Source organism: Chiloscyllium plagiosum, unplaced genomic scaffold (assembly GCF_037043375.1).
Source record: "Chiloscyllium plagiosum isolate Xiang-an unplaced genomic scaffold, Cpla_swu_hap1 HiC_scaffold_26, whole genome shotgun sequence".
Taxonomy (NCBI): Eukaryota; Metazoa; Chordata; class Chondrichthyes; order Orectolobiformes; family Hemiscylliidae; genus Chiloscyllium; species Chiloscyllium plagiosum.
Window position 1 is genome coordinate 20,087,893 of NW_028270164.1, and position 24,310 is coordinate 20,112,202.

Sequence of the window (24,310 nt, forward strand, 5' to 3'; positions counted from 1 at the left end):
TTCAATCTTCCTAAGGTTGGGAATCAGGATAGAGCCTATGGATCTGGGTTTGAAGATTATTATCTGGTTTGGAGATCTGGTTGGAACATTGGGGCATGGTTCTGAATTGGCCTGGTCTCCTTGACAATCCAGTAGGCTGCATTGCTTCCTGCCCTGTAGGTTGGAGCCTTTGTATCTCAACAGTACCCAAAGCAAGTGCTGCTAACATCTAGGCCTGACAGAAAGCTTTGGTAAGTAAATTCGTCACCTTCATTTTCTAGTATTAATGTTTGCTCCATTGCAAAGGATTTAACTTTCATTTATTTTACAGAAGGTCCAATGAATAAAAGTGTAGACATTGAGCAATAAGGGTGGGTTTTCGATCTATAATTGATCTATTTTAGTTCTGACCACTGGTGTACCCAGATAAAGTAGCTTTTTATTTCATACTCCTTGTGAATTGGACGTTGCGGACAATGCAAATAATTCATAGAGAATTCTATAACTATTCCTATTCGAAAAGAACAATATAATTCCTTTCTATATTACATATAGCATAAAGATCAAACTGATTCAGATCTCAGTGAATACAGCAGAAACTATTACTCGATTTGGATGTAACAAACCATCTGACAATGGTTGGTGATGTTGGGGGAGTGCACATCAGCTCCTCTAAGCCCCTTCCTGCAAGGAAGCAGTGTCTTTGACAAGCCAGGAGGGTGCTGGGAAAAACAGAATGCGAGAGGCCACAAGAAAGTGACAATGAATAAAAAATAGAAACGTCTGGACTTGAAAGGAAACCTCTGATGTTGGCTAGAGAATCGAGAAGGGGAACTTGAGCACACTTGAGCACCTACCCCAGCATCCCTGAGCAGGGCCTGAGAGGCAAATTAATTGGTTTTGCATGGTCATGGGACATCAGCAGCAGGAACCCTTCCAATAAACTTGTTACCAAGCTGATTAACGATCAAGAGTTAGGCTCTTCAACAACATCCTAATGAATCTCCAACATTAACTGATATCCATTGTTCACAGCTCATTCCTACAAGTTATGTTTTTTGTTAAACATTTATGAAGCTTAATTGCCAACAGAACAAGAAAATTCTGTTTTATAAACATCTAGGCAGTGCATTTGTCTAAATTGCCTATTACCTCTCGGCGTAGTTGCTGTAATTCCACAACACAGATACCAAATCATAGTGGATGAAATGAAAAGGTATTTGGCAGAGATAAGTTGGAGGCTAGAAGATCTAGAACTGAGCCTGTCAATGAGGGAGGCTGATGTGTCCGTATTTCTAACTGAGGTGCAGGGAACACAGGAGAGAGTTGAGGGACAAAGTGACTGGGATTCCAATGTACTCTCCTTTGAGACAACTGAGGATGCTCAAACTCTCTCATCGCAGGTATTCTACCTACCAATGAGTAAAGGTCTGGAAAGATCTGGTGGATGTTGGGAGACATCTGATGTTCACTTGGCTGAAAACTGACTGAGACTATACTGCTGATCATGGCATCCAGGAGCCTCAATATGAGGGAGCACGTGACATTTGTGATGAAACATCCACGCAGGAAAGTCCATTGGGGAATACTGGGGAGATCTACAGATGCTCAAAGAAGTCACAGTGAACCTCTGAGCTACTGTCAAGTCTGTTGGCCAATCCCAGCTGCAACAGTGCTTTTCCTGAGTACAGGCAAATCTGGTCAAGCTGTTCAACCACATTGACCTTTTGGATCCGTCCTTCAAAAAAATCAGAGGCATATAGCTGGAAAATCATCTAGCTGTAGCAATGAACGATGAAGGTGTCCAGTTGGAGTTGGGGAAGCTTAACAGTGACAAACTACAATTGTCTTTGTTTGACACGGTGTGATTATATCATCACAGTCATGGAGATAGACTGCACTCCTAGAGGAGTGTCTGGTGGCATGGGTAATGATGGAGAGGTCAGCTTGAAGAGGTAAGTAGAACATGTTACTGCACAGGTCCTACGTCTATAGTTAGCAACAAGGCTGAGCCTCCCTGAAGGTTACCCCAAAGGGGTGCTGGAATTGTAAGGAAATTGGGCACTTCAAATGAGATTACTGTCAAAGTAGCTTTTTGAGACGGCTCAGGGAATCCCTGATGGATTCGGCCAGTAAGCCTCTCATGGTTCGTCCCGGAGATCATACTCTGTGGTAGATCATACTCTGTGGTAGTCTGAAATATTGGAATATTTTGGAAAAATGCAGATGTAGCAGGGTTGTTGTTATGGGTGATTTCAACTTTCCCAATATCGACTGGAACCTCCTTAGTGCAGATGATTTGGAACCATTTTGTCAGGTGTGTTCAGGAGGGTTTCCTTACTCAGTATGTCGACAGACCGACAAGGGAAGAGGCCATTTTGGATTTGGTGCTTGGCAATGAATCAGGACAGGTATCAGATCTTGAGGTGGGAGAAAACTTTGGTGACAGTGACCACAACTGCCTCACATTTACCATAGCCTTGGAGAGGGAAAGGAGCAGTTACCCAGGGAAGATATTTAATTGGGGAAAAGGAAATTATGACACTATCAGATAGGAGTTGGGAAGTACAGACTAGGAGCAATTGATCTACAGAAAGGGCACAGCAGACATGTGGAGACTGTTTAAGGAGCAGTTGTTGCGAGTGATGCATAAATTTGTTCCTCTGAGACAGGTAAGAAGGGGTAAGATTAAGGAACCTTGGATGACGAGAACAGAGGAGCTTCTTGTCAAAAGGAAGAAAGCAGATTACATAAGGTGGAGGAAGCAAGGATCTATCACAGCTTTAGAGGATTGCAGGCTTGCTAGAAAGAAGCTCAGAAATGGACTGAGGAGAGCCAGGAGGGAGCACGAAAAAGGCTTGGCAAGAATAATTAGGGAGAACCCAAAGACATTTTACTCTACGTGAGGAATAAGAGAATGATCAGGGAGAAAGTAGGGCTGATCAGGGAGAGTGTAGAGAATCTATGCGTGGAGTCACAGCAGATAGGGGAAGCCCTAAATGAGTTTTTTGCTACGGTTTTCACGAAAGAAAGGGACCCTGTTGTGAATGAGAACTTTGAGGAGCTGGGATACAGGCTTGAACAGATCAAGATTGATGAAGTTGATGTGCTGGAAAGTTTGGAAAACATTAAGATTGATAAGTCCCCAGGGCCAGACCAGATTTTTATCCTAGACTGCTCCAGGAAGCGAGAAAGGAAGTTGCTAAGACGCTGGTGAAGATCTTTGCCTCCTCACTCTCCACGGGAGTCGTACTGGAGGATTGGAAGGAGGTGAATGTTGTTCCTCTTTTCAAGAAGGGTAATAGGGAAATCCCTGGCAATTACAGACCAGTCAGTCTTACGTCTGTGGTCAGCAAAGTTTTGGAAAGAATTCTGAGGGATAGATTTATGACTATTTGGAAAAGCATAGCGTGATTAAAGGCAGTCAGCATGACTTTGTGAGGGGCAGGTCATGCCTCACAAATCCTATTGAGTTCTTTGAGGAGGTGATAAGTCAGGTCGACGAAGGTCGAGCAGTGGATGTGGTGTACATGGACTTCAGCAAGGCATTTGATAAGGTTCCCCATGGTAGGCTCATTCATAATGTCAGGAAGTATGGGATACAGGGAGATTTGGCTATCTGGGTTCAGAATTGGTTGGCTGATAGAAAGCAGAGAGTGGTTGTAGATGGAAAGTATTCTGCCTGGAGGTCAGGGTTGAGTGGGGTCCCACAGGGCTCTGTTCTTGGGCCTCTGCTCTTTGTAGTTTTTATAAATGACTTGGATGAGGAGGTTGAGGGGTGGGTTAGTAAATTTGCAGATGACACAAAGGTTGGAGGTGCCGTTGATAGTATCGAGGGCTATTGCAGGCTGCAGCACAACATAGACAGGATGCAGAGCTGGGCTGAGAAATGGCAGATGGAGTTCAAACTGGATAAATGCGAAATGATGCATTTTGGAAGGTTGAGTTCAAATGCTTAATATAAGTGGCAGTGTGGAGGAACAGAAAGATCTTGGTGTTCAAGTACATAGATCCCTCAAAGTTGTCACCCACATGGATAGGGTTGTTAAGAAAGCATATGGTGTTTTGGCTTTCATTAACAGGGGGATCAAGTTTAAGAGCCGCAAGGTTTTGCTACAACTCTACAAATCCCTGGTGAGACCACATTTGGAATACTGTGTCCAGTTCTGGTCACCCAGTGTCCAGTTCTGGTCACCCAGTATAGGAAAGATACAGAGGCTTTGGAGAGGGTGCAAAGAAGGTTTATCAGGATGCTGCCAGGAATGGAGGGCTTGTCTTATGAAGAGAGGTTGAATAAGCTCAGACTTTTCTCTCTGGAGAGAGGGTGGAAGACAGGTGACCTGATCGAGGTATACAAGATAATGAGAGGCATGGATAGAGTCAATAGCCAGAGACAGGGTAGGACTGACTGGCACGAAGGGTTATAGTTTTAAGATATTAGGAGGAAGGTGTAGAGGGGATGTCAGAGGTAGGTTCTTTATGCAGAGAGTTGTGAATGCATGGAATGCGTTGCCAATGGTGGTGGTGGAAGCAGAGTCATTGGGGACATTTAAGTGACTGCTGGACATGCACATGGACAGCAGTAAATTGAGGGGTGCGTAGGTCAAGCTATTTTATTTTACATTAGGATTAAGCCTCAGCACAACATCGTGGGCCAAAGGGCCTGTTCTGTGCTGTACTTTTCTATGTTCTATAAAATTCTTCCAGACAGTTTAGTTTAAATTATTACCTTTATTTACCAATGGCACTGACACTCTAACAATCTAAGCCCATCACCTTACACTATCCTATCATCATCCATATGCTTATCCAAGGACTGTTTAAATGCCCATAATGTGGCTGAGTTAACTACATTGGCAAGCAGGGTATTCCATGCCCTTACCACTCTCTGAGTAAAGAACCTGCCTCTGACATCTGTCTTAAATCTAACACCCCTCAATTTGCAGCTATGTCCCCTTGTACGAGCAGATGTCATCATCCTAGGAAAAAGACTCTCCCTGTCCGCCATATCTAATCCTTTGATCATCTTGTATGTCTTTATTAAATCCCCTCTTAGCCTTCTTCTCTCCAATGAGAACAGACCCAAGTCCCTCAGCCTTTCCTCATAAGACTTTTGCTCCAGACCAGGCAACATCCTGGAAAATCCCGGTAGGTAAATAGATACCTACAAGCCAGGCTTGAGCTAAGGTTCTAAAACCTTTAGCAGAGTAGCAGTGCCAACTCCTACCCTGAAGAGCTCTCTCAGGCTACTCTCCTTATTGCTGCAAACAAGCTGTCTTTATACAGAATTTGGTATTAAAAGTACAAAAACACCGCATGTCCTGAATCAGATAAGCAGCAATAAAATAGCAAAAAGTTTGCAGAGGAAGAGAAATTCATTGACAAGTCTGAGTATGCTGACTAATTAAGCCACATGCACATCAAAGTGGGAAACCTTGATCAAGCCAGGCCCAAATGGATGATTGCTTTGGCTAGATGACCTTCCCTTTTAACAGTACATCATAACGAAAGACTAGTCTAAACTATGTGGGAAAGGTCATGAGGTAGCCTTGCTCAGCTAACATGTCCAGTTTCATTGTCCTACAAAATGACTTTTTCTTTTAAAATCAACTGAGATTCCCAGAATGCAAATTTAATTCATAACATCTCTAGATCTCGAACTCCAGGGAACAACACACAAACATTCAATCCATGACAAGCCTGTGTTCACTCAAATCAGACCACAAAGAGTTCATCTTTCCACCAGCTTCTGTCCTGTCTGTCTCTTTCTCTCTCTCTCTCTCTCTGTCCCTTTAACCCTTCAGTTAGTAAATGTAATTCACAGAAGAATGTTTTCTCATTCTCACATGAATATCTTCCAACTTCCCTACTATGTCAGTTTCAGCCTTCGTGTTTTCCCAGCCTGTAAGGGTAATGAGACATTCACATTCCAGAACAGTCAAGATGAGGGAGCTGAGCTTCACAAATTCAAATCTGCTCAGTATGGTATACATAAAAATGTATTAGGATTGTTCTATTATGTGCACATTCCACTCAGCTTATTAAATTACAAAGTTCTTTTCCGAAATGAGTATGAGTTTTGTTAAGAGTTTTCGACAGAACCAGAATTTTAGTTATCTGGCATCCTTCTGTGAAATATGCACAATCTTTCAGCCCCCGGTGTGAGAAGGAAGTACTGCCACACATTCCACAAGTGAACAAATGTTATCACCTTATTTACACCGACCCATTGACACTGAGAACAGATGTCCCCAATTCTCACGACCCGAACCAATCACAGGCACCACTGCCATCAGGTTCAATCCAGCAGAGGTCCATTCCTTGAGGACTCGAGTATAAGAGTCGTGAAGTCTTGCCTTAATTATAGAATTTTCTATTCATTCATGTGATGTTGGCATCGCTGGCTGGGCCAGCATTTATTGCCCATTCCCTAACTACCCAGAGGGCAATCAAAAGTCAAGAACATTGCTGTGGGTCTGGAGTCACATGTAGCCAGACTGGATCAGAATGGCACATTTCTTTATCAACAGGACACTAGAGAGCCAGGTGAATTTTATAAACAAACAACATTGGTACATGGTCACCACTGAGCTTTCTTTTCAATCCTAGATTTTTATTGAATTCACACTTCATCTTTCATTGTGGAATTTGAACTTATGTTTGCCTTGGCCTCTGAATTACTAGCCCAGAGACAAAGCTTGCTTAGACTGTATCTGGAGTAGTGTGTACAGTTTAGGTCTCCTTATCTCAGAGAACGCATTGAAGGTTCACCAGACGTTTTCCTGTTCCATGAAAAGAAAATGGATAATTTTGGCTGCAATCTCCAGAGTTTTGAAAATGAGAGATAATCTCATTGACACCAATAAAATACTCAAAAGTGTTAGACAGGTCAGATGTTTACCCTGCTTGAGCAGTCTAAAATCAGGGGACATAATTTAAAAATAAGGGGGATTCCACTTTGGTCAGAAATAAAGAGAAGTTATTTTACACTGAGAATTGTGAACTTTTGGAGATCCCCAACACAGAGGGCTGTGTAGGCCCAGACTTTCAGTGTGTTTCGGATACAGCTTGTTAGATTTCTGATTACCAGTGGTGTACAGCTTTATGGGTAAAGATATTTAGGTATTTGAGTGGCAGGACAGACTCGATGAACTCAATGTTCCTATGTTCCCTCACCAGAGACTGGCATGGGTCATCGAAAACTGAGGCCCTCAGCCAGAAGACTGATCATAGGAAGCAACACAGTTTTTAGAGTTTAGTCAGAATTTCACCTGTTTGCAGGCTCAGGCCTCAAGCAAAATAACAGTATTCACAGCCATACCTCTGCAGGATCTGCACAGAGCATTGTCCAAGTATCATTGGCGCACTTATGAGGCAGATCCAAAATGAAGAAATTCTCTTGCAACAGTTGTCTTTGAGTTGGGGTAAGCATGTCTGGTGTCATGCCGTTATTTTGGAAGCTTGAATTATTCGATTATACCACTGAAGACCGGGCCTGGTATGCGGAAAGAATGGGATACTTTTTCAAGGCAAATGACATTGGGGCAAATGAAAAACAACTCGTAATTCCCCGACAGCTTGTGGATCTGCAACTTTTTCAGTTATTAGGAGCTTAATGTTTCCCAAGGCACCAGATGCTAAAGCCTTTTAAGAGTTGACAGAATTTAACTCTGTTCCACAAGCCTCCTCTAACTCTGAGATGATATTGGCTTTACTTGGCAGTTCGAAAACCAAGGGAGTCTGTGTCAGGACTTTTGACTAGGATAGGTTGACTTGCAGAGGCATGTGATTTTGGTTTAATTCTTAACGAGATACTGAAAGACCATTTGGTATGTGGGATTAATGATGTAACCAAGCAAAAACACCTACTAGCTGAAACTCAATTAGACTTTAATAGGCAGTATAATGGCTTTGTCATCAGAAAATGTGACAAGTGGAGCATATGAATTATAGGGTGTGCCAATAGAAGTAGACACCCTTGCCAGGCCAACTGATCTTGGGGACACCTCTTGAATGATAACAATTGTGTAGTCTCAGTCAGGATATATCCTGAACAGAGTAAGATCTGGCTCTGAGGAAGCCAGACCAGTGTCAAGTACTATTTGTGTGTAAATAAAGGGTGACTGGGTAATGGGACACTGGCCTCTGTGGAGTTATTTCACAAATGCAATTGCGAGTGGTGGAGTCACATATGGTTTCACCTTTGTTATCCATCACAACAGAGGACCTCAAGGATCTTGAATTGGTCGATGAGGACACTGGGAGCTTACACTTCATCTGAACATTATATGCCATCAACCTTGCATTACTTAAAGAAGGAGATCACTTGGGCCTGTACACTGCTGAGGTACCTGGGGAGGAAGGCAGCATTCCATATCGGTGACTCCATGACAACGTAAGGTGAGATGAAGCCGCTTGTCATTCCTGTCAAATCTCAAGCTTCGCATGGTGGAGGCTGACCCACAAGCAGATATCAGAAAAGGCAGCTTCATTGGCAGGCCGGTAGTGTTACTGGCCAGGGATGGTTACCAATTTTTCCCATTAGCGACAGAACTGTCAAGAGATGTCCTTTGGACAAAGCAGGAAAATTCTGAAGCTGCCTCCTTAACAGTGCCTACACTATTTGGACTGCAACAGTGCACGAAGGTAGTTCACCACCATCTTCCTAAAGGAATCAAAGGAAGAACAATCACTGGGGGCCTAGCCAGCGAGGCCCAAACCCTATGAATGAATTTAAAAAACCAATCGCCTTGACCTGTTTAAGATAGTAACATTGCCTTGAAATAAATGCTTTGTGTATTGTATGCTTTTCTGACAGTAACTCTAATTCCGTGAGTGTGCCATCACCGAGGGATACCAGCCTGCTGTAGAGGGGAGACTCCATTCCAACCTTCCAATGCCAGGCATATCCTTTGGCAGCCAAATTAAACTCTGTTCCTTTGTTACTAACAAGTATAAACAGCTACATTTGGATAGCATATTTAACACCTTTGGTGATTTTGAGTGCCCACCTGGCCCACTTGGCAATAGGTCACCTTCCAAGAGGCTTCAAATGGCACCATCCTGACGTGGTGCGCAGAGTTTCCTGAGACATTTCTGATCAGGAAGCGGATCCTCCGGCCATAATCCCTGTTTTTGGAGGCATTGCCTCCTACAAACTGCAGGTCTGCACTCCTCCCTTCTGTGCTGTGGAGCAGTGGGTCAGTGGAGTGGCACAGTGGTTAGCACTATAGCCTCACAGTGACATAGAACTGGGTTCAGTTCCTGCCTCAACAGACTGTCTGTGTGGAGTTTGCACATTCTCCCCGTGTCTGCGTGGGTTTCCTCCCGGTGCTCCGGTTTCCTCCCACAGTCCGAAAATGTGCAGGTTAGGTGAATTGGCCATGCTAAATTGCCCGTAGTGTTAGGTGAAGGGGTAAATGTAGGGGAATGGGTCTGGGTGGGTTGCGCTTTGGCGGGTCGGTGTGGACTTGCTGGGCCGAAGGGCCTGTTTCCACACTGTAAGTAATTTAATCTAATCTAAACTTGCTGCTACCCCTGTTGCTGCTGCTGCTCATTCATCCCCTCATCTGAGGTTCAAGGTAAAGCTACATGAGGGTCACCCGAACTGACCAGAGGTTTGACAGATGGAAAATGTAAGTCAGACACACTCAACTCCAGGCAGCAGAAATGACCTCTAGAAGAAAAGAAATCACCTTCATAGCACAGATAGCATGCTCTTGAAACTACCCTGTGAGGAAAAGCCTTTCACTCTGAACAGGAAGCGGCTCACTGGGGCCTGAGTAAGTTGAGGATTTTGTGCCCTTTGTGCCCCTCAATTCCTGATGTCTCCATGTCTTGCTTTCACTGACAAGTTCCAGGAAATACTGGGAAACCTGGAAACTCTAGGTACATTCATAAGGCCTAGTAGCACCAGCTGGTATTGGCCTTTTAACATACTCAAATTGGCTACTGTTCTCTTCCATGAGAGATAAGAAACTATTTTCTAATCAACCTGTTCAGAGATGTTATGACACACCTCTGGAACAGGTGAGACTCAAGTTGACTCAAGATAAGGATACTACCACTGCCCTAAAGAGAGAATTCTTCAAATGTATCTGAACACACTGCTGTTAAAGATGAAAGTTAGCAGGCTACAGCCAACTGACTGCCCATAAATATCCATTTGCTTCCAAAACTTTTGTCAGGTTAAAGGTCACTCTATCCAAGAACAAAACTAAAAAATTAAGCTTTCAGAAAACATAGACCAGACCTTGGCTGATGTGCTGTGATCCATTCTGGGCCTCACACTTTAAGCAGGATTGTGAGGATGTTATCGGAGAGTAGAGGAGTCGGTTTTGGGAGAGACTGGGGAAGTTGGTGTTGTTTTCCTTGCAACAGAGAAGGTTGAGTTGAGATTTAACAGAGATGTCAGAAATTATGAATGAACTTGATAAGAGTTAATTAGGAGAAACTGTTTCTGATGGCAGAAGGGTCACTAACCAGAGGACACAGTTGTATGTGTTTCTTTCTGTGCAGTGAACTATTGTGAGAATGCACTGCCTTGAAAGATAGTAGGAGCCTTAACAGATAAAAGGAAAACGCTTGCAACGAAAAAGGGTTCCGGAGTACAGAAAGCCAGCACAGCACAATGAGCTGATTGGCCTTTTTTTTGTGCACTGTGATAATCCACAGACTGATGCATGTTTGATTGTATTTACCTAAACTATAAATCTTCTGTTATCTAGAGCAAAATCCGATATGACGACCCTGAAATCTCCACCGACCGAACGCAATCCCCACAAAAATACCAAGAGCTCTGCAAATCCTCCTCCACTTTGGTGACTGCCGAGTTCTGCAATTGGTCGTTTTATCTCCAGTATTTACGAAGCACTTGTCATTTTCTATGAAAAGCAGGAATGAAATGAGCGCGGAAGCAACTCCTTGAGGTCGGTGCAAAAAGGTCTCCCCCAGGCGTTGCCTGAATTAATCTATCCACTTGATACAGGCAGAGATTATCTCTGTGTGGTCTTGGTACAGTCCACGCCCTACTGTGTAACGGCGCCTCGCACCTGGGGGAACATACCAGAGGGTCGTATCCACGTCTTAATCTGGGATATATTTCCCAGGTTGGCGATGTGGGGAAAGTTGGGGAGCTGCTGCAGATGAACCAAACCGCGACTTGATTTTGAAAAATGATTCATACCATATCTATTCGTTTCACTTCCAACATGCGGCTCGCCTACATTTAAAACGTTTTCAGTCAGTTTTACACATAGTTAAATTAGCATTGATGTGCTCCAGTGTGAAATGTTATTTCGAAAAGAAACGAAAACATGCACCGCCCACGACAGTCGAAAGTGCACCTCCAGTCAATTCGGACTTTATTTGAGTTTTACACATTCTGACAATATGTCCGAGCTTCGGTACAAAGGAGTTTGTTACAATTCCAGTGATCAAGCGGCAGGCTTACCAATTGCAACAGTATCTATAAGGTGACATCTTCGGTCGACAATAGGAAACCGCTTTCCAATGCATGGAGGCGGGAGAATAATAATAAATGTTTATTGTGTGTGAATCCGACCACTCACAACCCAATGTATCTGTAACACCTCCCCAAAAGGGGGTGATGTCATGTAGCCAAAGTTGGTAATAAGGAGGAGCGATAGGCTTTTTTGTACATTGCTGCCTGACTGTGTTGTCTGAGGTACATTGCTCCTTCAGTGTGTTGTCTAGAGCAGACTATTGTAGAATTGCTTGGTTCTAGCTGTGCAGTTTAGGAGGGAGGGAAATATCAGTGACTGCAAAAAAACTAACGTCTGAAACTTGCATTGGCTTGTCTGGAGCTTATTTTACACTGTTTTGAAAGTGTAGATTTTCCCCTCTCTTGTGTTTTCTGCGAATTAGTTCTGCATGAACCACGATCAAATCCCTGTAGTAAATCTGAATGCAGCCAGACATGCTGGAAGGTGCCTTAGAAAAAGGAACCGCAGCCTCGGCAGTGTCCTCAGCAATGTTCTGCAGAAAAGGAAGTGCATTTCACGGTCTGCACCTCGATTGCTCTGCACCTTAGAATCAGGTACAGTGATGGTTTAATTTACTGGCGTGAAGTATGATGTTTTATTGTTACTTCTTAATGACCACGTCCTTTTCACGTATTTATGGATAATTTTCATAAACCACCTTTCTCGTGCACATTACATATACTGAATGCTAATAATTACTTAATTTATATGTGATCATCTTCATTTTTGGGACGCAATTTTGATTAGATTTTTGAGTATGTAGGTACTGTAGTCGTATTAGCCGGGTAATTCTTTCAAAGTATCTTTTTTTTTTGGAATTAATTATTTTACTTTATCACCTCCTCCTGCCTTTATTAAGGGCATTTTTCTATCGCGCTGCCTCTTGCAAAAAGTGAGACACTTGATTCCAACAGGCTTTTCACCCATCTTCAGGACAGACGAGAAACATTGCTGAAGGTGGAAGAATCACAATTTTTTTGTTTAGTTATTTCTGGCTTATTGTTAAGTGGCAGCTAAGTTGCCCAAGATATTTATTAAGATAGCAGACAAATCAAACGTAATTTTCAATTGTCTGACTCAGTCTTAGCTCTGTACTGGCGAGCAAGTGAAAAATAAGGGAGACTGAAATTGAAGTTGGGAACTAGTTTTTATCTTGAGCTCCTATAAATTGAACATCAGGAGCTTAGCTGGTATTTCATATGTAGTAGCAGCATTAGCCTGTCCAGGATGTCACAGGCATGCGTTTCAAGGGTCTTGCTTGTTGCTGATGAAGCACAGTGGCTACAACTGCCTGGGATCAATTGAGGCAGTGGACTGTGGCAGCAAAATTATCACATACACCCTTGCAGCTTTTGAGGTGACAGTTGTAAAACCTGTAGCTTCCTAACTCCAGATTTCTGCCTGTGGAACAATCGAGAATGAGTGGTCATTATTTTCGGATAAGGGATAACAGATTTAAAACAGAAATGAGGAGAAATTACTTTTCATGAATCTGTGTCCCAAATCTGAAATAGCTGGAGAAACTCAGCAGGTGTGGCAGCATCTGTGGAGAGAAAATAGAGTTAGTGTTTCGTGTCCATTGACCCTTCTTCTGGTCCATGGATTTCACTGCCCCTGAGTGTGGAGAATGCTGGGACCCTGAAGAAATTAAAGTAAGCAATTGACAGTTTTTGATTAGTAATAGGTTGAAAGGTTATGGAGTGTGGGTAGGAAAATGCAGTTGAGGCTGAAATGAGGTCAGCCATGATAATATTAAATGGCTGAGCAGGCCATTGCATACATCTGCTCTTAGTTCTTATCCCACACTCTGTCATATGATGGAGACTTCTAGTGAATATATGCACTAAAATGATCTTAACTGAGCAGGCTGGGAGTGTTAACAAATCCATTTTCTTCTCTGTATTAAGTGTGAGATTTCTAGGACAATCCTTTGAGATCCTCATACTTGGACATCTCAAGTTACTACACTGTCCCCAAAAGCAATGATCTCAGTGGAATGTTTAAATAATTGTGTTTATAGTATTGTATATAGTTACATTGTGTAGTTGTTGGTTGCTGCATCACTGTTAAAAGTAATTTTCAATTTTCAATATGCATTACACGTTCGGAAAGTAAATGAATAGTTCCTGTACCTGATTAACAGTTTTCAGCCTGACACCAAATACTTCTTGCTTATGAGATCCTTATAATTAGAATGAAAAGTTGGCTCTATCTAGAGGTAGTTGTGCCTTGGTTAACATGAAAATTTCCTGCTTGAAGTGCTAGAATGAGAATCCTCTTTCTGATTGTTCTTTCTGACCACTGGCTGATCTACCTGTTCACTTTTGCTCAGTACTGGTGTAGGTGGTCATGAAGTTCATCATTTCTTTTAGAACCAAAACCTTTCAAACACACTGTTCCATGTCTCACACCTGAGATTCTGCATGCTTCATTGTTGAGTTAGTACCCACATCTTTTGAGGGGCTGAATGGCCTGTTTTGTGCTGTAACCATTCCTTGATATTACACTGATTAGAGGCCACGTTGACTTCCAATCTCTTCTCCCATAATGACCATTAACCAGAGAAGATTGGTGCTGTTGCTGTCATCCCAGTCGCATTGCATATTATAAATAAATAAATGTGATTTATTTTGCTAATGATGCATCCTTAATTAATTTGGAACATCCAGTGGAGCATGTTCCAGTTTCCTAGCTACAATTTGTGCTGTTCATATAACAGATATGGAGCAATTGAGTCTGAATGTGAGAAAAGCATGGATAATGACTTCAGCTCCTGAGGGACCGAAGGAAGGAAATGGTGGTCAGTGTTGCAGAGCTGCAAGTAAATAGTCTTGGAAATAGGTAGAATTTTGGGTATGCAGCTAAACTCAGGATCCATCACAATGTTCAAGATTTCAAAATTAATTAAAACTGAATTTTGCTTGGTTAATTGCTTTCAGTATTTGATATACAACTGGATTTACAAACCTTTTGTTCAGCAGTGTTAGGATGGTGCAAAGTTAAGCAGCAAGATAGAAAGGTACCTGATGTAAAGTAAGCTAAGAATTTTGTTGACTAATACAAATTGATACATGTTTTCATATTTGCAATTAAGTACTCATCAGTATGTATCATTTGGAGTCAGTGCAACATAGGCAATTGGTATGGATCGTAGTTACAGAAACTCATACAGATCTTAGAGGGCACATTTTGTAAAGTGAATCAATTTTGTATTGTGAAATATTTACGACTTGCATCTATTTTCATAGTATATTTGGTATAGAATACTTCCCCAGGCTGTGCACAGAACCAATAGTATACAAGGTAAAAACAGAAAAACAGATTTGTTGATAAGTCATCGACCTCAAACTTTCCCTGTTGCTCTCCACAGATACTGCCTGAGCTGTTGATTATTTCCAACATATTGTTCTTCTTTCAGGTTTCCAGCATCTGCAGTACTTTACTTTGAGAGCACATAAGAGTTAGGCTGAGGATCTTGAAGTCCAAAATTCCAGTTTAGGGAAAATGTATCTTCAGTCATGCAGGAAATTCCAATCGATGTTTGGTGCACCAGAACTGGGTAATTGAGAGTTTTGACAGCAATGAGTACAAGACAGTAATGGACCATAATGTGCTTTTAAAGTTACTGCTAATTAGGCTAATGATTATTTTTTGGTGTTTAAGTGCAAATGTTATTGCAGCTGCAGGTGATGGCTAACCTATGGTTAAATGTGGAAATCCAAAGCTAGCTGCCTGCGTTACACCAGTTCACCATTAGCTTTTTAACACTGGCATCATGCCAACTTCCTGACTATTGGACATGCATCCATTGATGAGACATTGCTGCATTTATGTTGTCGATAGCCTTGTCCATTTTGGTCTATATACCCTTTCAACAACGTTAATAACTGCCAATTAACTAGCAGTGAAAATAAACTATTATAATTATAGTGTGACATCTCTTTCAGATTTTAGTTGTTAAGTCCTTGAAAGTGTAAAATTTACAATTAATATCTTTTCTTTACCTTTCTCTTTCCTGCTCTTTCTCTTATTCCAGTGTTTCTTTTGTTTCCTTTATTTTCCTTAATGTTACTGATTTGACATGAAATTATCCTCATAAACTTACAGTTCCTTCTTTGTACATGTGCTGCTATTTTAACAATCTTAAAGTCTGACTGGTTAAGAAGCTTGCCTTTTTCATTCAGGTCTCTCTCTTTTAGGGTTGTTATCAGTTCATTTTTAGGAACTTGCATCACAAAGTATTATCCCGATTGAATAGTCAAATCTCACCAGTGGAGGATGGTGTTCCTTTGTCCTGTTATAGCAGGTTATGGCTCAATCGCACAGCCAATCTAACCTCAGAGGAACTTATGTTTCTGTGCTCATTTTTGAGTCCCTATTTCAATCATATTGACACCTAACACAGCTTCAGAGGACACTATCAGTGGTCTGATGGTGAATTTGCTGTCCAATTAAGGGAAGTGGAAGCTGTCAGGAAGTAGGGAAATTGAAAGGGTGAGCAACTGAGGTTATGTATGTCAGAGTCCCTGGAATGGCACTGAGCAGCAAAGCTGCAGGAGATCTGGCATCTGGAAATGGATGGTCCCATAATTTTTTGATGCCTTGCTCTTGATCATACAGGGAAAGAGAGCAGACACCACACGAGAAGGGGGTCATATTGATAATTCACTAGCTGACATCCAATGAGGAGAAGACCCCTGATATTATTAGGATAGCTACTTATTAGGACATCAGTGCTAGTGATAGGGATGTCCATCCAGGAGAAAAGACTGAACCATCTCCAGGTTTTGGGCTAGAGATTCCTCCTCTTTTACTTGTGCAAAGTCCACCTTTCTCTAGAGAACCATGTCATGAAGAGTGGAGTGCCATAAAAGAAACCCTTGAGGAAGTACACCAGGAGTGTACCCCATTGGCCATTGGGTACCAGTGCAGGCTCTCTGTTGCTGCCTCCACTCTTTCCTGGTGAAGGGTTGTTCTTCCCTCTATCACTGCACCCCATCCCCCCAGCCAGCCCCACGCATACTTGTAAGATCCATTAGGCAGTTTCCTCTGCCTCTCCTTTCTAATCTCATTCTGAGAGCTCAATTACATTGTTTGCATTCCCCAGTGATGCACCACCACTTCAGGCTTCCACTACTGACATATGGCAACTCCATCAGAGTCAGGCAGCACGGTGGCTCAGTGGTTAGCACTGCTGCCTCACAGCACTAGGGGCGCAGGTTCAATTCCAGCATCGGGCAACAATCATTGTGGAGTTTGCACATTCTTCCTGTGTCTGCGTGGGTTTCTTCTGAGTATTCCGGTTTCATCCCACAGTCCAAAAATGTGCAGGTTAGGTGGACTGGCCATGCTAAATTTCCCTTAGCATCTAGGATGTTAGGTTAGGTGGATTGATCATGGGAAGTGCAGGGTTACAGAGATGGTGGGGTGAATCTTGGTGGGATACTTATCAGAGTCAGTATGGACTTGTTGGGCCAAATGGCCTGTTTGCACACTTTAGGGATTCTTATAATAAAAAGGAAACATCCATCAGGAAAGCAGGAAGCTGGAAAACTGAATCCTCTGCCAGGGAGGCTGGGCCCTGCCAGGAAGCTGGCACACTGCTTGGTTATCAGATCCTGCTTCTGCTCCCACCTTCACAGTGTTATGAAAATTCAGCCCTTTGTGTTTGAAAGTGCTCCACATGAGCAGTAATTATAGCTTCAAGTAATATTGTTCCTGAACCTCCCTTCCTGTTGAGATTCACAGACAATTTCAAACCAGATATCTGATTTTGCTATAGTCCTGGCATGTTTTCTACTCAGATTGCACTGGTACACTCAAAACCTTCAACTGGGGAATCTTCTCGTACCTTGAATGCGGTGAAGATTATGGTCACCCCACCTGAACAGTTGATCTTAATCAGCCTCTAATGCCCAATTTTTCACATGTTCAGTAATATCTGCCCAGGAAATGGAAAAATAACAATGGGCTGAATTTTACGACAAATTGGCTGTGGGTCTTTTTTTTTTAAGGTTTCCAGGAGGGTTTCTCTCTCTGACCCCTAGCGAGTTTCTGCACACTGTCTTCCCAAACTCACCTCATTCCCTATGTACCAAGACTCTTTGTAGCCCAGCATGTCATATTTTCCCACTTGCCCCAGGCTGGGACTTTGGGATTCTAGGTGTTGGCACCATTTTAAAGTCCATCCATTCACCTGATCAAGTGCTGGCAGTCAGCAGTTGCTCTGGGTGGGTCCTTTCCATTGACACAGACATATCAGAGGGAAATTGGCAGCCCACTCTGCAGATAGAGTCCTGGAGGTCCTGGTGGATGAGGGAGTGTTTGCAATCATTGCCCATGGAGTGTGTCCTGACATGTAGGAGACTGGTGCCCAAGACGGAGAGCTAAAGGAGAGCTTATTCTAACTTTCACCTTGGAATTCTTGTCCAGTTTCTATCTGGTGGTGGGAGAATAGGAAACTGCATATTAATGAGGTGAGCTGATGTAATAATGAAAATGTTAATGCGTGCTAATACATGCAAATAGTCATCTCTCTGCTCATTAACGAGAACGTCATCTCACTGTGGGAAAATGGGATATTTTTCTCTTGACATCAGGACTCTCTTTCTCATGTGATTGCTCCAACATTTTTAGCAATGCCCATCTCATTCAGTGGCTGGGAACATTCTTCCTAATGTTTCTGAACATTTTATTTGTTAAAATGTTTCCCGGTTACTAAGGCAGGATTATACATTTGGGCACGAATTTCTCCCCAGTAACAAAACTTAAATCCTTTAACACTAATTATGCTGAACTCCATTTTCCCTAAGAGGCAATCAGAACAAATCATCAGGTATTCTAGCTGAAGACAATGCTGGCAAACAATATGGAGTTCTCAGACTGTTGTGAAATTTGTTTTAATGTATCTGTTCAATTATGTTTGTTCCACTCTTTTGAGTTTGCATCTTCTTGGGCTATAAAATATTTAAAACGTAAGAGGTTGGTATATAGTTGATGTTAGGTTTGGAGCTGCTTTCACCTTGATTGCTCTGTGTGTCTACATCACGCTGTGTAGTAAATATCATCATAAAGTCTAGTGCCTCAACAATCAGTGAAGACCAGAAGCAAAATAGTTTCAGTGTCTGAAAAAAGCATGGCTAATGGAAAATGTTAGAAATTTAGTTTGACTATTCAAAACCATTTAATTCAAAAGAGGAAGATAAGTTGTCTCCAATTTTTTTTACACAGATGTAAATATGAAGTATTTTCTGAAACAGTATTGGTTTTGCAGCTAACTATGCATTAATCATTTTCACAAGAGCATAATCAATACTTTAGATGGAAGGTTTAAAGCTTTTATGTAACCATAAATAGGTATTTAACTAATATGTATAGGCTGTTGACCACTGAATGAGCCATCAGTAAAGTGATGGAAAGCACTATCAACAGTTACTTATTTATTAATAAACTGGTCACCAGGTTCCACCATGGCAACTAGACTTCAGATTTCATTACACCCTTGATCCAAAAGTGAAAAAGAACTACATTCCAAAGGCAAGAGTGACTGCCTTTATCATCAAGATTCGATTCATTGCAGAATCAAGGAGTTCTTGTGAAATGGTAGTCCATCGGAGCAACACCTTGTAAAAAGGAATATGCCTTTCGATTTTGAAACCCAAGAGATTTATCAGGAGTTCAGGATAGTGTGCTAGGTTCAATCATCTTCATCTGCTTCATCAGTGACCATCCCTCCTTCATTAGCTCAAAAGTGAGGATGTTCGCTGATGATTGCCCTGAGTTTAGCTGCATGTGCAACACCTCAGGTACTGGAATCAGTGACCCCATGGCAAGATTTGGGCAACTTTCAGGCTTAGGCTGATAACTGGCAAATAACATTCCTGTCACACAAGTGTCAAACAATGAGCACTTTTAGCCAGAGTATTGAAACATCTCTCTTTAACATTTGACAGCATTATCACCGCTAAATCTCTCACAGTCGACATTCTGGAAATCACTTTTGATGAAGCACTAATCAGTTACTTAAATTGTGGCCACATGAGCCAGTCCAAGGTTGAGTATTCTCTACTAAGGTGCCCATCTTCTAAATCTCTACCCCTTTCCACCATCTAAAAAGAGTGTGTTAGAATACTCTCCATTTGCTTGGATGATTGCAGGAGCAAAGATATTCATGAAACTTTGTACCATTTAGCTCAAAGAAACCTTAACGATCAGAATCCCTAACTACCACCTTAAACATTCATCCCCCTACCATTAGCACACAGTAATTAAAGTGTGCACCATCAACAAAGTACACTGCAGTGTCTTGCAAAGGCAGCATCAATAGCACCGCAAAAACCCACAACCTTTATGCCTGGAAGTACAAGACCAGTAACTGGTGCACTAACTGCAAGTTCTTCCCCATGTGCCACACAATCCTGATTTGGAAATAAGTTGCTGTTACTCTGTTGTAGCTGGGTAAAAATCCTGGAACTTCTCACCTCAGCGTACTACAGAAGCCCGTTCACCAAACAGACTGCAGAGGCTCGAGAGTGTGGCTGGCAACCACCTTCCAAATCTGGAATGGCAATGTGAAGATTGATGGTATGAATCCAAATTAAAAGGGAAAAGTGTAGCTGCAATATTAGAAATCAGTTCCAACATACTCAAAAAGTGGTTCAAAAACTGAAAATTCGAGACCCATCTTTCATCCTGACTAGCTTCTGGGTCCAGGCCTTTGTTTGATTTCTTCCTGAGGACTTGTTTAAACAGTAAAAATACCTCTGCATTGAAAACCTAATCAGATAGGCCCCTGATTTCAGTTTCGGCTTGTGCTGACTTAACCGATCAGTAAGGAGGATGGAAGAGAGACTACATTTAGCCCTGACATCCCGGAGGTGAGGAGTGGGAAACTATGCCAGAACCCTGCAGCTCATCGCCAACTCACTTGGAGGGCATTAGTTGTGGGCAAGTTTGGCTTTGCCTATTATACCTTTTGAAATGTGATCAGCTGATACCAACCCGAGACTGATAGATGAAGGATGCTCACTTAAGTGAGATGCTTGTAGACGATCAGTACCTGTGGAAGAATCGTACTCAACATGACAACATATTCAGAAAAACAAACAAAATTTGCAGCGTTCTTGTTGGTGCTGGAGGATCAATGTCTTTAATTCATTAAAATGTATACGCCATTCTTCCAAAAGTTTAATTCATACATTGACAACCTTAATGAAGAATAACTTTGCCCATTGTTCACGCATAAAATATTTGCTTTTACACTGATTTCAAATCATGTGGCAGATTTCCCAAATTGCCAAATTGTTGACTTGCTCACAAGGGCCTGTTTGTAACATGGAAAGGCTTTTTCAAATCCTGCAATGTAACATCACAAGGGGATGCTTCCAGTAAGAATCATGCTAAAACAGCCTATTGGTGTGAGGATTTCCTAATGGACAGCAGCAATGTTTGCAACAGATGCTCGAAACCTTCTAATAGACTTCTGCAAAAAGTTGGAACAACTCATCTATTTTAACATCTGAGTACGGCAGACATTTCCACAGAGAAGAAATTGAACAATCGTTTCATAAAACATTAGGGTTCTGGCTTAATTTCCCACTCCTCATAAAGTATATTTGCTGTATATAATGGATTTTTTTTTACTGCTTTAACAATGCTGACAGACAGTGAGGTATTTTGTATTTTAAGATGTGAAACCAGCTAACAGCAGGGTGACATCGGTATTAAATGCAAGTCATCTAATTTTCAGCAGCAGGTCTTTGTGTAGAGGCCCTGGGTAGTTTTTCAACTTGGCCATAAACAACTGTTGCTGATCACACATCCCTTGTAGAATCCAAAAGAAAACTGCAAGAACTGCTGATGCTGGAAATCAGAAACAAAAAGAGAAATTTCTGGAAAAGCTCAGGAGGTCTGGCAGCATCTTTGGACAGAAAACAGAGTTAATGTTTCAGGTCCAGTGATCCTTCTTCAAAACCCACATTTTCACGTTCATGGCTATGAAATATTGATGTTTATATAACAACTAATTCACTACATAAAGTTTTACACTTGAATGACAAGTTGAATCATAAAAGGTCCAAAGTGGGTTCTGACAGGACAGAATGTATCCTCCTGTTTGACAATCTAGAATTAGGGGTTAAGCTTTTAAAATAATGGGTCACCCAGTTCAGACAGGTGAGGAGATGTTTGTTCTTACAGTCCTTAGCCAGCTTGGTCAAATGTGGTTAGCTCTGAAATTGTGTCTGATAGTTACCATGAATAACAAAAAGAATTAACGTAGATGGGCCACGAACATTGGCTAAGGCAACAGCAACCATGCACACAGCGAACCTGCGAAGCCCCCCCCAGGGGCTTGTGCTAAAGTCGGGAGATGATCGTGCTTGTTGGAGATCAGTGATTTCAGTTGTGGGACATCACTGCAGTGCCCTTGGTCCAACTATTTTCAGGGCATCTCCAGTTAAGACGATAAGCAGATATTTCTTCTCACAGATGGTCATGACTTTTCAGGACTGACTTTCTCAAATGGCAATAGAAGTAGTCTTTGGATTTTTTTTCGGGTAGAGATGAATCGATAGACCGTTGATAAGTAAGAAGCTGAAAGTTTGCCAGGGTTAGGCAGAAATGCTGAGTGATGATCTTCTTGGATTCTACCACAGGTCTGAGGGGCTAAATGATCCACTTCTGCTTCTAGGTCATACGTTCATAATCATGTGAATGATACTTATTTAGTGGTGCATATCCTCTCTTATGCTGTTGCGTAGCAATGATAATAAAGCACGATTTATTAAGTTGCAATGCTTGCTTAATTTATTTATCCAAATGTACTTAAATTATAACCTTTGAAGAAATTAAGTAATTGTAATATGGATATTGTCGCAGTTTCAAGCATTTTTTTAACCCTACAGTCCACTGGTATTTAAAAATCAAGGGCAACCTTACAATTCTGCATTTCCTGAACTGTCTTTGAATGTGAAATTAAGTATCTGCCGCTTATTTGTGTTTAAAATATAAAGATAACCCACCTTGCCTTAGCCAAAAGTATTGCAACTGAAACGCCTACCAGTATACTTCTGGTCTCCATATCACCAAAAGGATATGGAGGCACTGGAGAAGTTACAAAAAGATTTACATGGCCACACCAGAACTTGAGAGATTTGAGCTTTCGGGAAAGGTTGAGTAAGCAGAAGTCCTTTATGTCGGAGAAGAGAAATTTGAAGGGAAAGTATTCTAAGTTATGAAGGAATGTCATAGGGTAAATGTTCAAAGATATTTCCACTTGTAGGGGAGTCAGAATAATGGTTGATCAGTGTAAAATGGGCACTAATGAGGATTTACAGAGAAACGTCTTTACCTTGAGAGTGGCTGGAATGTGGAACCGACTACCACATGGAACAATTGAGGCAAATCCCAAAGGTGGATATGGGGGAAGGTAGATAAACAGGTAAGGAAAGAAGAAGTAGGAGATTAGCAATTAGGGAGAGAGTAGGGCCCCTTAAAGATCAACGAGGATGTTATTGTGTTGAACTTCAAGAGATATTAAATGAATGTTTCACTTCAGTTTTTACTCGAGAAAGAGATGAAGGCTAGGGAACTCAGAGAAATAAATAATAATGTTTTGAAAACCTTTCACATTACAGAAGAGGAAGTACCGGACGCCTTAGAAAACATGAAGGTGGATAAATCTCTGGGACCTGATCAGTCGTATCACAGGATGTCATGTGAAGTTGGGGAGGAAATTGTGTGGCCCCTGATAGAAATACTTGTATCATCTGTAACCACGGGTGAGATGTGGGAGGAGTGGAGGATGGCAAAAGTTGTGCCTGCATTTAAAGCCGAAAAGCATGGTGCTAGAAAAAGCACAGAGGTCAGGCAGCATCCGAGGAGCAGGAGAATTGACGTTTCAGGCATAAGCACTTCATCAGGAATGTGGAGTGGAAAGGGAGCTGAAAGATAACTAGTGGGGGTGGGTGTGGGACTGGGGGGGAAGGAAGGTGGGATGGCGATAGATGGATGTAGGTGGGAGGTGATTGTGATAGATCGGTGGGGAAGCTGGAGAAGATAGGTGGGAAGGAAGATTGGCAGGTAAGTCCTGTCAAGAAGACAGTGCCGAGTTGGAGGGTTGGATCTGGGTTGAGGTGGGGGCTGGGGAGATTTAAAAACTGGTGGTCAATGTTAATGCCATGTAGTTGTAGGGTCACAAGGCAGAAGGTGAGGTGTTCTTCATCCAGTTAGTGGGTGGCTTCGATTTGGCCCTGGAGGAGGCCCAGGATTTTCATGTCCTTGGGGGAGTGTGAGGGGGAGTTGAAGAGCTTGACCACAGGTGGTGGGGTTGGTTGGTGTGTGCAGACCAGAGATGTTCCCTGAACCGCTCCACACGTTGCCACTTGGTCTCCCTGATGTAGAGGAAACCACAACGGATGTGGTAAATCAGAAAGGCTGTAAGAAGAAGTCTAGGAATTCTTGACCTGTGAACCTGACTTTGGTGGTGGGTAAGTTGTTGGGGGTAACTCTGAAAGACAGGATTTACATGCATTTGGAAAGACAAGGAATGATTAGGCATTTTCAGCATGGTTTTGTATGAGGGAAATCATGTCTCACAAACTTGATTGAGATTTTTGACAAAGTTACCAAAGGCAGATTAATGAAGGCAGAGTGGTAGATGTTTCTTGGATTTTAGTAAAGCCTTTTACAAGGTTCCATGTGGTAGACTAATTAGTAAAGCTAGATCATGTGGGATTCAGAGAGAGCACGCCAATTGGATACAAAATTGGCTTTACAATAGGCAACAGAGGATAGTGGTGGAGGGTTTGATTTTCGGACTGGGAGCC

The 24,310-nt window shown here is 42.1% G+C and overlaps 1 protein-coding gene across 3 annotated transcripts in view; it reads left to right on the forward strand.

Annotated features, from left to right (window-relative positions):
* The first annotated feature begins 10,747 nt into the window (after positions 1-10,747).
* The window catches only part of LOC122563144 (TBC1 domain family member 30-like), an 82,948-nt gene continuing 69,385 nt past the window's right edge, over positions 10,748-24,310 (forward strand). Inside the window, exons 1-2 of one of the 3 annotated variants that reach the window (XM_087973542.1) lie at positions 10,748-10,907; positions 11,866-12,037. In XM_087973542.1, the coding sequence (XP_087829668.1) occupies positions 11,872-12,037 (166 nt within the window). In that variant the 5' untranslated portion in view covers positions 10,748-10,907; positions 11,866-11,871. Of the gene's footprint in view, positions 10,908-11,644; positions 12,038-24,310 lie in introns of those variants that run through there. The other 2 variants (XM_087973544.1, XM_087973543.1) reach the window with 2 other exon arrangements.